This window comes from Oreochromis aureus, linkage group 13, assembly GCF_013358895.1.
Source record: "Oreochromis aureus strain Israel breed Guangdong linkage group 13, ZZ_aureus, whole genome shotgun sequence".
Taxonomy (NCBI): Eukaryota; Metazoa; Chordata; class Actinopteri; order Cichliformes; family Cichlidae; genus Oreochromis; species Oreochromis aureus.
The window spans coordinates 12984366-12997811 of record NC_052954.1 but is presented as its reverse complement, the minus strand read 5'-3'; the positions used below and the strand labels follow the sequence as shown (position 1 = coordinate 12997811).

Sequence of the window (13446 nt, the reverse complement as noted above, 5' to 3'; positions counted from 1 at the left end):
CATCTGGCCCTTCAGATAAACCATCTGTTTTCTGAAGTTTCATCAGAAATTTTTTTTTTTCTCTCTTTTTTTTTTTTCTTCTTTTTTCCTGTGTGTACACCTGTGAGCATGAACGCGCTTGTTTGTTTTTTTTAAAAGGTTCCTTCATGTAATGATCGGCTAGAGGGTGTGGGGGGCCACTGCCCCGTCCTCCAGGGCATGACGCAGGTATGGAGGAGATCAAAACTCTAGACATCCAGAGGCCCCCAGAACACAAGAGACCAAGGAAGACCAACAGAGGGGCAGCCGCGTCACTATCCCAGAAAGAGCTGAGGAGAGTCCCAGATGAGGGGTCACTCAGCAGCCGCGGAGCAGAAGCCAGGGGGGGTTGCAGTGACGCCTCCGAAGTGGCCCGAGCGAGCCCCAGGCTCCAGGCCCCGATAAGCAGCCGCCAAGGAGTGAGCCAGTGTGTACCTGGGCGCCCACCCCCGGACACACAGAACCACCAACGCACCGATGTCTGAGGCGCCCGCCACCGGCAGGGGAAGTGGTGGGGAGATAGGCCTCCAAACCTTGGAGGGCCTGGGATGTCTCCAGAGAGGTGGCGTCTGATACCCAACCTGACATATAGACACAGACATACAGGCACACACAGATACAAACATCCATTCCCACCCTCATGCTCTCATAAGCAATTATTCCACACTCAACCAACGTGGAGACAGACATAAAGAGACGCTGTACACACAATCACTCTCCCCAAGCGTACTCTAAGAACCGGGTCTGGGTACCCTTGCTCCTGGAGGGGGAAACTGCACCCAGACCCAGGTGGTGTTACCCTTTTCCCTGCGGTGGGGAGAAGCAGACCGCCCTGACTCCGTAGCAGCAGGGAGGCCCCACATTCCAGACCCCAGTCGGACGGCCAACTCCTCCTCCCAGCCCCCGCTCCAGCAGGCCGCAGAGAACGGGGTGTGTGAAGACTCAAACCTCCCTCCACCCGCTCATATGTAGTGTTGATGCATGTGTGTTCTAAGGTGCATTTAAAACCCAGGAGGGCATGGAGCTACCTGCCAGAGCAGCAGGTAAGCGCATAGCCCCTCCTGATAGCCCTCAATGTCTACGTGTATTTAAAATTGAGAGGTGGGCAACGACGCCAGGGGTGAGGTGTACACCCTGATGGTAATTTGGATTCTGTGTGGCGTGCCCACCCCCAAGATCCTATATGTATGTGTAATGAGAGTGTGAGTAATGTGAATGTCTAAGGTGTGGGATAAAATTGAGGCAGAGGCAGCCAGAAGGGGACAGAGGGGGGGGATGTCTCCCCTGCACCCTGGTGACACACCCCTACCCCAAGGCCCTGCATGTGTGGGTGATTGTGATGGAGCGGGAAGAGGGAGGCAGCTGGAGATGGGGAGGGAACGAAGGGAGGGGCAAGTAACCCCTCCCTGGGGCCAGCTCCCCCGCATTAGGCACCCCCATACTCTGCAACCCGCCAGGGAAAGGGGGGCCCAGGCCCATCCGGACCGGGGCCCAGCGCGGCAGCGCTGCCCGGCCCCACAGAGCCCGGGACAGTCCACCCGACCCCACCACAGAGAAAACTGCACCCATCCCATCATCCACTCATCTTCCAGACTACACTAGACAATAGACGCCCAGGCTGAGATCTTCCTCCACCTCTCCTGTATCTCCCCCTCCTGCAGAGAGAGTTCCTGAAGAGAGGAAAGCTCCTGCAAGATGTGACAACCTCCCCCACCAGTTGAAGAGCCCCCCAGGTGGCTCGAGGTGCGCCAGGGCCGGGCCCCCATACACCCACCCACCCACAACCTCGGCAACACACCAACCAGGACCCAGCCCCTGAGGCCCGGCCAGGGCCCCGGCCCAGAGACGGAGCGCCCCCAGAACCTCACACCCGTCCCGGACCCACCCAGGGGCAGCCAGGCTACCAGGTCAGTAACCCACGTCCATCAGCACAGACCCTCCCCTAGTTTCATCAGAAAATTAAGTTTTTCCTGTCAAGAAAAAGGAAAGGAAACAGAGATAGAGGCTGAGGTATGACAAATTACACAAGAACCAGACTAAATCATTAAGAATGGAGTGATGAATCCAAAATTTGGAGTTTCTGGTTCAACTTTTGATTGATATGTACAGAGAAGGTTCAGGAGAGGTTGCAACAGAGAGTGTCTGCAGCCATCTGCGGCTCTGTCATTGTTTTCGGATATTTTTCTGCCAGTTGTGTTGGAGATTATGAACACAAAAAGTACCATCAGATTTTGATCCACCATGGAATACCATCTGGAAAGCATCTGATTAACAGTGACTTCATATGGCAATTATCCTAAACGCAGTGCCAGTGCAGGAGAAGCATTATAAATGAACTGCAGTCAAGTCAGAGCTCTCAAGTCTCTTTAGTCAGTTTCTGTAGTTGTCATTTTTAGGGCACATTGTCTCATATGCTTACAGTACATAACCCTCTGCCCTGCAGGACTTCAAGTTGTCTTTCTAACAATGAAGAGTTTATTTTAATCAATACATCAGTGCTTATCTTGGGTTAAGAGTAGATGAATAAAACACTAACAATCATGCTTTTCTGAAAAAGGGTAACCAAATATTAAATACCCAATAATAACTGAACCGCACTCTTTAAGTGCGGGCAAAAGAAACACAGATTCACCGAAATACAAACAATTTATCCTAAAATGTAAATGCAATCATAAATGATTCTGTCTTCAGTTCTCATGTTTATATTCAAAAAGTGTTTATAGGACTGAAAGCAAAACTACATTTGTGACAGTTTAATATAATCGCTATAAAGGTTAATCATAAGCTCGTGTATAATGTTCAGCTGGGTGAAATTCTGCACCGATCTATAGCCAAATAATTATTACCAGAGAGATAAAGTGTTATAAATGACTACAAAGATTAAGGTAGACTCAAATATACCTGGTGTAAATATGATCTCATCCTTTGTTCAGGTGCAGGTATATAAATACGCAACTAACACAGTGCCTCCAAGTGGCCAAAAAAGTTAATATTGCAGTTCAAGTCTATGTGAATCGGCCGAGGCCTTTGCAGAGAACTAAAACAACATGTCATAAACACACAAGAACTCTTGTACTTATAGATGGAATCGATTTATTTAGCAAGGAGTAGCTGTAAGAGTGTTGGTTTTTTGTGTTCTGGTAAAGCAATGTTGCAGTAAGACCAACATTAAATTTTGCTGACAGAAAGACAGCAGGTGAAGTCAGTGCCCTGTTTGTCAAAGGTAACAGACACCATGTGATTAATGTCCTGTTTTTGAGTCCGCCCCAGGGCATCTGTATTGTGCCTTCTTCCTGCTTTTGTCTCTCATGCAAAACCTTTGGTTCACAGTAGCTGCAACAGGGAGCTCAGTGCAGTCCCACCCTGTGGTAAATAATAACGAATTATTAAGTCTGAAGGCTATGCTTGTTTTTGACACTCATTTTCCATGTTATGTTCATAAACAAGACAGTGTAAACACAGCAGTTAGGGGTTTATGATGCAACGTTCAATGAGCTGCTTTTGCTCCAGTGGTGGATAAACCCAGAATTATTATCTGGGAAGACACCGTTTATCTATTGGGTGCGACTTAAAATTCTGCTTAAGATGCTCTTAAAAGAAAAAAAGTGGAAGTCTTATGTATTCAGGTGTGTGTCTTTCTGCCTTTTGCACATGAATCGTGTTCTATTAAAAGAGAGAAAAAAAAAAACAACTCGTGCCAACAGCTTGCAGTCAGTGTAACTCCTGATCAAACTGACTTTAGGAAGTGTTTGACTAAGGCTTAACTTTGCTGTGCTCAGCATGGAGGATATGATGAATAATAATATATGATCACACGCAACTGGATCTGTGCATCAACCTGGCTTAGTGTTGCAGTGTTATTTAGATCCCAGTTGTTTTCAAGCTCAGTTTGATGGTTGCTTCATTCTATATGTTTTTAAGAGTCCCTTTCACAACTCTAAACTATAGTTACCACATGTAATCACGCTTGGAGAGAAAACATCTCTATCTTTTGGGGTTATGGTACTTCTATAGATTATTACAGAATGTGTAAAAGTCAAAATTTAAAGTGGGAGGCATACCTATCTCCACCATACATACAGATAACATTAAAATGTAGGATGAGAATGTCCCTTGGGTGTAGTCCGTATTTGTCTTTCAGTTGTGGTCACTGCCATATTAGTGCAGATTTGCTTAGAGCTGCTGTTGGCTACTGTTTGCCTCACCTGTCCTAGCAGCCCCGCCCTATTTGTCACCTGACCCCGTGTTCCAAGAACCTGAGAGAGCTATAAAGAAGGCTGACACAAAGGTACTTCGGATTGTGTTCACCTGGCGAAAGATTTGTTCTTCAGTGAAGCCTGAAAGAAAGGACAAAGAAGGACATTTACTGCGACCGGATTCTACATACAGAGTTGTGAAGATGACATCTACAGCAAGTCGACTGGCCCGTCAGCAAGACAGGGAACTGGGCATTGGCACCAATGCACAGGCAGTGAAGTTCTACCAGCAAGATTATGAGGCTCTGCGGCAGCAGTGTCTAGAGACCGGCCGCCTGTTTCAGGATGATCGCTTTCCTCCTGAGCCTAAATCACTGGGCTACAACCAGCTGGGACCATACTCGTCAAAGACGAAGGGCATTGTTTGGAAGAGGCCAACGGTAAGGGGCGAATAAAGCAAACAATCATTTTTAACACAAACATATCATATTTACAAGACTTTCATTATTTTATTCATTAATCTAATTATACTGTACTTCCCATTACTGAAGGATGTTTTGCTTTGATTGTAGGAGCTTTGTTCCAACCCACAGTTCATTGATGACGGCGCTACAAGGACAGACATTCGGCAGGGAACTCTGGGTAAGTGATGACAGCTCAATGATGAGGTGAGCTGTGTTTTTTAGGAATTTGTGAGTAGCACCCACATATTCTGCAATGGTTGTTTGTTGGTTGCAAAGCTGCTATGCTGTTGAGACCAGTACATGTTGCCCAATCTCAGAGCATGTAGTCATATATCTGTCCTTACCGTGCAGGTGACTGCTGGCTCTTAGCTGCCATAGCTTCTCTGACTTTGGAGCAGGACATTCTGGCTCGTGTGGTGCCTCCTGACCAAAGCTTTACTGAAGGTTATGCTGGGATATTTCACTTTCAGGTCGGGAAACTTTTGCTCCACTTGCTAATTTTCTTATCTGGTTTTGTTAATAAATTCTAAATAAAATTACACTTTTGGTAAGAAGTGACATACATATAATACTAATTAGATTACACTCTGCGGTACCTTGTGGTAGTTCAAACAGATTCATATTTGTATCATTCAAATATCATTTGACCAAAGTGCTTATTCCCACCTCTACCAATTACTGAAGGGAAGATCAGTCCAAACTGGATTGAAACTGATGATGATTCATCTCATAACTCTTGGCACACAGATCAGCACTACAGTTCCCTTTTTTAATTTGAAAGTATCAACTATACTGGCTCTGTATTTACTTGCTATCAGATCGACACCACATTTTGCAATATCACACAGCACTAGTGTTTGGATAAGTTTTAATAAGCCCCAGCGCTTACTCACAATGTTGACAATGTTGACTACCCCTGAGGGCATGTCCAGGTGATATGCTTGCCAACCCCACGCACACACACACACACACACACACACACACACACACACACACACACACACACGCACACACATATACAGTAAAATGTATGAGAAAGCATTTAGAGAAGTTACTTATTATCGGCCTAGCTAGATGATAGAATAATCACACCCGAGGGAAAAAGTCTCCTTGTACTTTTACAAGATGAGTGTGTATTTAATGTTTTCAGAGGTTTAGGGTGCTTTGGGTGTGCAAATAGACTAGGAAAGTGCTTTAAGGACCAGTCCATTCACCAGATTATGTATAACCTGTCACTAAGAAACCGACCAGAAGCTAGGGTAACAGTGCTAAGTTAACAGTTCAACAAACTTGATCTCAAAATCTTGTTCATTAATAACAAAGCAGGAGAACTCATACTTATCAATGTTTTCTATCAGTTCTGGCAGTTTGGCGAGTGGGTGGATGTGGTGGTTGATGATCGTTTGCCCACCAGAGATGGAAAGCTGCTGTTTGTTCACTCAGCGGAGGGCTCAGAGTTTTGGAGTGCACTGCTGGAGAAGGCCTACGCTAAGTATGGATAGCTCCTCGTATATTTTTTTTGCTTTATTATAATGGAGTGTATGTGTACAAATATACATTTACACTACCCATGTTCCTTTGTGTCTGACAGGGTGTATGGCAGCTATGAGGCTTTGACAGGAGGAAACACTATTGAGGGTTTTGAGGATTTCACCGGGGGAATTGCAGAAACATACAACTTAAAAGAGGCTCCAGCAAATCTCTTTCACGTTATTCAGAGGGCCCTGAGCCAGGGTTCACTGATGGGTTGCTCTATTGATGTAAGTCTTATTTTCATCGTGATTTGCATTACATTTTGCAGATAAGCATGACATCAGTCTGATAGACATTATCACACTGGATTTAAATGTCGCTGTTTTCAGATCACCAGTGCCTGTGAGACAGAGGCAGTTACATCTCTAAAGCTTGTAAAAGGACATGCATACTCTGTCACCGGTGCAGAGGAGGTACATGGATTATATAGACTGTGAACTGGTATTCAAATTAAAAAAGAAAAAAAAAAGCGTGCACTACATTGGATTCCTATTAAATGTGCTTTATTCTTCAAGGTTCATTTTAAAGGGCAGCAAGTGCAGTTGGTTCGCATCAGGAACCCATGGGGTGAGGTGGAATGGACAGGCCCTTGGAGTGATGGGTGAATATTTATATTTTGTACATATAAAGGTAGGGCGAGGAGCTCAGAATATAGCCACTGGTTCTCCACATTGACGGAAGTCAGTGGCGGTGGTTCGGGACATTTGGATCCCACCTAGATGCTTCCTAGGTGAGGTGTTTCTGGCAGGCACAAGGCAATCTTGAGATATTATATCTATCTGTTGGCCTGGGAACACCTCTGTGCACCAGGAATAAGTTAGAGCTGGATAAGTGGCATGGATGGATGGCTGGTTGGATGGATGGATGGATGGAAGGATGGATGGAAGGACGGATGGATCATTAGCTACTATTTATTAATACTAGGATTCTTCCTAATGTCAAAATTAGATCCAGTGAATGGAGCCACGTCACTGAAGATGAGAAGTTGAAGTTAAACAATGTGGCTGAAGATGGAGAGTTCTGGTAATTCTACATGCTTCTACATTATACTGACTGAAAAATTCAATTTTATAATAATAGAATAATATCAAAAAGCTCTTTATGATCAAAACTGCTTTAAAAAAGCCTTCATTGAAGAATAGTGTAAAAGTTTCTAAAACAAGCCAAAACTATCAAAAGAATGACAAACCATCCAGGTATTATGTTGCAAAAGACATCAGCTCAAGTTGAGTTAAGGCTGGACTGTATGTAATACCACTTTGAACAACAACATAGAAAGAAAAAATATTTTAAAAGTGCAAAGAAAATTGTAATCCTGTTCAAGCTGGTCAACTACTTTTCGGTAAAATGCTGCCACCTTGTGGTTTCCTTAAATCGTGCAGAGGGTTGGACAAAAAGTACCTTTAAGACACATGCTTTAAAAAATGATCCAAATATTAATATCTTAATGAGAAATTGTTCTCCTCAGGATGTCCTACTCAGACTTCATCAGGAATTTCTCCAAGCTGGAGATCTGCAATTTGACCCCAGATACGCTCACTAGTGATGATGTGGGTCGCTGGAACTACTGCCAGTTTGAAGGGATGTGGAGGGTCGGCTCCACTGCTGGCGGCTGCCGGAATCACTCAGGTTATAATGAAATCAAAAACCTTGTGTGTCTGAATAAGGACTCCTTTCATGGTCCAGATTATAACAATTATTATTATTTTGACTTGCTGTCCAGCCACATTCCCATCCAATCCTCAGTTCCTGTTGCGTCTGGAGGATGTGGATGATAATCCTTTGGATGGGAAGCACGGATGCACCTTTCTGGTGGGGTTGATGCAAAAGGATGGACGACGGCTGATGAAGGTTAACCCCAACCTCGAGACAATCGGCTTTGCCATTTATAAGGTACCTTAGCTTCATTTCATATTGCTCATAAAATCACATACTTTTCTTTGACAGCTGACAAATTTTCTAAGATATATTTGTTTCATTTCTTGCAGGTTCCAGATGAGGTTTGTATGTCTACTTTTCCTTTAACTCTTTCCTTCTCTTTTAAGCTGAAATTTGAAAAAGAAAGTGGAAATCACAGGAATCACAAACATAGCTCGACTGATTGCATTGAGAGGAGCCTGACGTTTTGCAGTAACAACACTCTGTATCTGTTCAGTACAAAGGTTGCAAAAATGTCCGCCTCGGGCCTGACGTCCTGCTGCGTCAGAAACATGTAGCCATGAGCCCCACTTTCATCAACACACGGGAAGTGTGTGGCCGCTTCAATCTCCCACCGGGAGAATATGCCATAATTCCCTCAACCTTCCAGCCCCACAAGAACGGCAGCTTCATTCTCAGGGTGTTCACAGAAAAAGAGGCTGCAACCAGGTATCTGTAATGTGACAAGCAGAATATCTCCTCAGATTTCAGCACTTTACTTTCTACTGCCATTGAAGTTGAAAAGCAAAGCTAAAGCTAAAAAAGTAAGCCTTTTAATCAGAAAGACTGTGCTAAAGCTGTGTTTCTCTTTCCTCAGACGACTGGAGCAGAAAATTGACGCTAAGATAAAGGAGGTAATAATGTGACACCTGACAGCTGTTCGTGCATAAAATAAAACTGCTTTTTTAAGACTTTTCTTTCTTCATTACATCTGATACTGAAGCATATATGCCATCCTGAAACTTAAATGCTTAACATTTATGGTTTTAAATGTTCAATTCCACATTGATCAGTTCTTTGTTTTTATCTTCTCTGTTTTTCTCTCACAGGACAAGGTATCTGAAAAGGATGTAGATCCTCATTTGAAGCAACTCTTCAAGCAGCTGGCTGGCAATGTAGGTTGAGGTACATGAGAACTTATTATTACTGTTATTTGGCTCTGAAGTTAATGACTGCCACTTTTCAAACAGAACACGGAGGTGTCCGCCTTTGAACTGATCAAAATTTTAAACAATGCCGTTTCTCAGCGTGAGTACAACAAAAGTTTAAAGCACTCTTTTTTTATGCATTAAGAGTTGGAGTGAGAAATATGTTGTCATTTTCCTGCAGGGTCTGACATTAAAACTGGTGGATTCAGCGTTGAGACAGGTCGCCTTATGGTCAGTCTGCTGGATGTATCCTATTAATGAGTCGACTGCAATTCCTTTTAGGTTTAAGTAATCGTATAATAGTTAAAGTACATAAATAACTGATGGTGAGCTTCATAGTAACCTTGACATTCTCCAGAAAGATGAAAGTGGGAAGTTGGGACTGATGGAATTCCAGTTGCTTTGGAAGAAAATCCAGAAATACTTGGTGAGATTGAAATAGTTTCAAATCCATGCTGCCTATCCTTGAACACATCTGTGTATATGTTAACGCAAGGCACGGCTTCTTGGATCATACAGGAGATCTTCAAGAGTCATGATACAGACAAATCTGGCACCATGAGCTCCCATGAGATGAGAGATGCTGCCAGTAAAGCAGGTAACTTTAACCATCCAAAAGGTCCCGCTTTTGTCTCGTCAGTCCACAGAATGTTTTCCTAAAGTCTTGGGGATCATCGAGATGTTTTTGGCAAAAGTGAAACGAGCCTTTGTGCTCTTTTTGGTCAGCAATGGTTTTCTCCTTGGTACTCTCTCATCGATGCTATTTTTGCACAGTCTCTTTCTTATTGTTGGATCATGAAGGATGACTTTAACTGAGACAAGTCACACCTGTAGTTTTGTTGTTCTGGGTGCTTTTGTGACCTCCTGGATGAGTCCGTGGCCACTCCTGGGAAATGTCACTGGTGTTCCAAGTCTTCTTCATTTGTGAATAATGGCTCTCACTGTGGTTCACTGGAGTCCCAAAGCCTTAGCAGTTTCTTTGACACCCTTTCCAGACTGATAGACGTCAATGACTTTGTTTCTCATCTGTTCTTGAGTTTCTTTTGACCATGGCATGATGTTTAATAATTAATAATTAACACTTGTTAACTTATATTAAATAAAGCATGTCGTTAAGGTGTAGCAGTTTTGCAGTCTGACTGCATTTGGGTTGAAGCTGTTTCTCAGTCTGGAGCTGGAGAGTAAACAGTTCATATGTAGGGTGGGTGGGGTCGCGTAGGATACAGCTGGATACAGGAAATAGCTGATGGTGTAGATGTCCTGCACCCAATAGTCCTCTGGGCAGACTTTACTGCCCTCTGCAATGCCTCTTTCTCTCACACAGTGAGTCAGTAGGTCAGGGGTCCGCCATAGAGCTGTAGAAGGATCTGAGGATGTCAACAGATCATCATTTAAAAGCAGCATTTTGTAATTCCTCAGGTTATCTTTGTCTAACATAAACATTTGCTACATTATTTGAAACATGTAACTGTAACAAATATGCAAAAAAAAAGCCTAAGAAATGAAGGAGGGAGCAAGTATTTTTTCACAGCACTTCATGTTTAGACACCTTTGTACACCATTGAGAACATATATTCATTTTAGCGGCCAACAGGTGCATCACCTTTTGACTGCGTTAAGTCTGACTGTACAGAAGTTTGTGGACTGAAGTCTTATTTAATGGTCTAAACAGTCAAAAAGAGCATAAAGAGTATGCTTTAGGGCAGGGGTAGGGAACTCCAGGCCTCGAGAGCTGGTGTCCCTGCAGGTTTTAGATGTGTCCTTGATCCAACACAGCTGATTTAAATGGCTAAATTACCTCCTCAACATGTCTTGAATTTCTCCAGAGGCCTGGTAATGACCTAATCATTTGATTCGGGTGTGGTGACCCAGGGTGAGATCTAAAACCTGCAGGACACCAGCTCTCGAGGACTAACGTTCCCTACCCCTGCTTTAGGGTGTGACTACACTGTCACTAGTCCTTGTGGCATTGTGGCTATAGGATGACATACATATTAGAAACTGCCAGGCCTAATACGCTTGTGAAAAACCAAGAAATTCACATTTCAAAAGTTTATCTTTCTGGGATTATATCGTATTTGACTACTGAGACTTACACAAACAGACAAAAGCATGTGTGTGCATATTCATGTTCATCTGTGTTTTAATTTGTGTGACATGGAAAAGAAGTGACTGAACTAGATCAGCCAGTTAGGGGACTGCCGCCTTGTATGTACTATTCAGGTGTACTGTTCCACAGGAACTAAACATGCATGGGTGAGGCTGTGCAACACGACTCCTAAGTTATTGTAGAGCTTACGTATATATGAAATCTTTTCAACACTGCACTTCCCCAGCATCAGATCTTCCTCAAATATATGGAGATAAGATTAGGGTAACCAACCGTCCTCTTTTCCCTAGATATGTCCACTTTTCACGTTCTGTCCGGGGCGTCCGGGGGGATTTTTGAGATTGATGAAAATGTTTTCTATGGGCCTACAGAGGACCCATATGTGTGACGTCATCCCCGAGCTGCTGCTTTGTGAGTGGTTGTTCTGCCTCACAGACGGGACAGAGCGCGCCTGTTTAAAAGTTTAAAAGATGCCAATGCGCAAGTGCAGTTTTTCAGACGAACTGCAAAAGAAATTTCCCTCATACCGACCCAGTACTGGTCATTTTTCTTATACAGATGAGGCCTTATTTCTGTACCATTATTTAATTCCAGAGGTTTTTAAGTTATTTTTTTGAACTTGTTGACTTGTAAACACCTATATGACATTTTTTATTTCACCATTCATTAATTGCACACAGAAGGCATCGTTTAAATATGTTAAAATTTTCTTTAAGCAAACAGTATTATTAAAGTTCTTCATGACTGGACCAAGTGTCCTCTTTTTTGGAAATCAAAATATGGTCACCGTAGATAAGATGGAAATGTTTTTGTTTCCCAGGGTTCCAGATCAACAGTGCAGTGCTGAGAGCTGTTGTAAATCGTTACGCTGATGCTCAGTATGCCATACACTTTGACAGCTTTGTAGGCTGTCTCATTAAACTGGAAATGCTCTTTAGTAAGTGTCACTAAACACAGCAACAGCACTTCTACATATTTTATCACTGTCTGTCATTCATCAAAGAAATGTCTTTTTGTCTTTGCTGCTTTACCAGAAGTGTTTAAGACCCTGGAAAGGGATGACTCGGGCAAGATTGAGCTGAACATGCAGCAGGTGTGTAGCAATATAAGAAAGGCTGCTGGTTTTTCAGCACTTCTCATTCGGACCGCTAGCTGCATAATGTTGTTTTTTATTGCAGTGGCTGTGCCTGGCAATCTACTAGCCCTGACAGCAACACAACAAGGACCCCTTTCAGATGTGAGCACAAAGAGAAGGATCAGCTGATTAACAGAGAGTTCCTTCATTTCTGATCTACTTTTCACACAGTATATTCCAAATGCTAAAGTCCCTTTGGGCTATACTATGACTGACATGTATAACATGCCATGTTAGTTGGTTTTTCAGGTTTTTCAGCAAATATTTCTGTTCAGAAGGGAAAAACTTGGTAGTCTTGGTGGGTGTTTTGCTTTTAATTCCTTACAACTTCTGTCAAGCTATAAAAACGTGTTAAAAATAAAAAATAAAACAAACTAAGAAACTATGGCATCTGCACTCTTTTTTGTTACAAATTAAATGTTTAAATTACTCAGCAAAATTCAGTAGAGGTGATCTGTGGCTGAAACTGCTGAGCTGGAACAAGTTTTCTGGCATGCAAAATAAAGGGTGTGGTGACAGGTGAACTGCACATATGACACTCTCTCACAACAAGAGAGATGCAGACAAAAGTGGCTGCATGAGCTCCTCTGAGATGCGAAATGCTGTCGAGGACGCCGGCGAGAAGTGCAAGATTTCACCCTTTTTGTTTCTCTACCCTTGCCCTAACATTAAAGAGGCTTTCAGAGATTGGAAAGGTCTGAGAGAGTAAAGACTGAAGCAGTCAGGTATGTTTTGCCTTTGTTTTTTTCCTCAGGTTTCACAATCAACAAACCTCTGCATTACATAATTGCGGCCGCTACACTGAAACAAATCGCACCATTGACTTTGACAACTTCCTGTGCTACCTGGTTCGCTTGGAGTCACTCTTCAGGGAGTTTCTGTCCTCATGATCATATTTTAGTCTCACTGACATGAGACATAATATTTCAATGTTCACTTAACTTCAACAGACTCCTTTAAAACCTTGGACAAGGATGGGACAGGTCAAATAGAGGTGAATTTTTCAGAAGTAAGAACCCATCTGCTACGGATATAATCATGAGTCTCTACACTGCAAAATAAAATACCACCAATTGTTGTAATTTGATGCCATATAAATAAAACTGAATTAAACTCAACTGAACTGAAGTGAATGGATGGATAG

At 43.0% G+C, this 13446-nt stretch overlaps 1 protein-coding gene across 1 annotated transcript; it reads left to right on the top strand.

Moving 5' to 3' along the window:
- Positions 1–4265: 4265 nt before the first annotated feature.
- On the top strand, positions 4266–12675 carry LOC116318507 (calpain-2 catalytic subunit-like). Its single transcript, XM_031737520.2, has 21 exons — positions 4266–4654; positions 4787–4856; positions 5030–5148; positions 6037–6170; positions 6270–6438; positions 6541–6624; positions 6727–6812; positions 7160–7234; positions 7680–7840; positions 7935–8104; positions 8200–8211; positions 8367–8578; positions 8727–8763; positions 8959–9024; positions 9100–9157; positions 9239–9303; positions 9416–9484; positions 9577–9655; positions 11988–12104; positions 12202–12260; positions 12346–12675. The coding sequence occupies exons 1-21, from the start codon at positions 4418–4420 to the stop codon at positions 12367–12369; spliced, it is 2103 nt and encodes a 700-aa protein (XP_031593380.1). The 5' UTR covers positions 4266–4417; the 3' UTR covers positions 12370–12675.
- The last annotated feature ends 771 nt before the right edge of the window (positions 12676–13446 follow it).

Excerpts from the sequence above, each read along its gene's own strand:
- LOC116318507 (XM_031737520.2), top strand. The coding sequence starts at position 4,418 with ATGACATCTACAGCAAGTCGACTGGCCCGTCAGCAAGACAGGGAACTG. Across the intron at positions 7,235-7,679 it reads GCTGAAGATGGAGAGTTCTG|GATGTCCTACTCAGACTTCA; the intron begins GTAATTCTACAT and ends TGTTCTCCTCAG. Across the intron at positions 9,158-9,238 it reads AAACAATGCCGTTTCTCAGC|GGTCTGACATTAAAACTGGT; the intron begins GTGAGTACAACA and ends ATTTTCCTGCAG.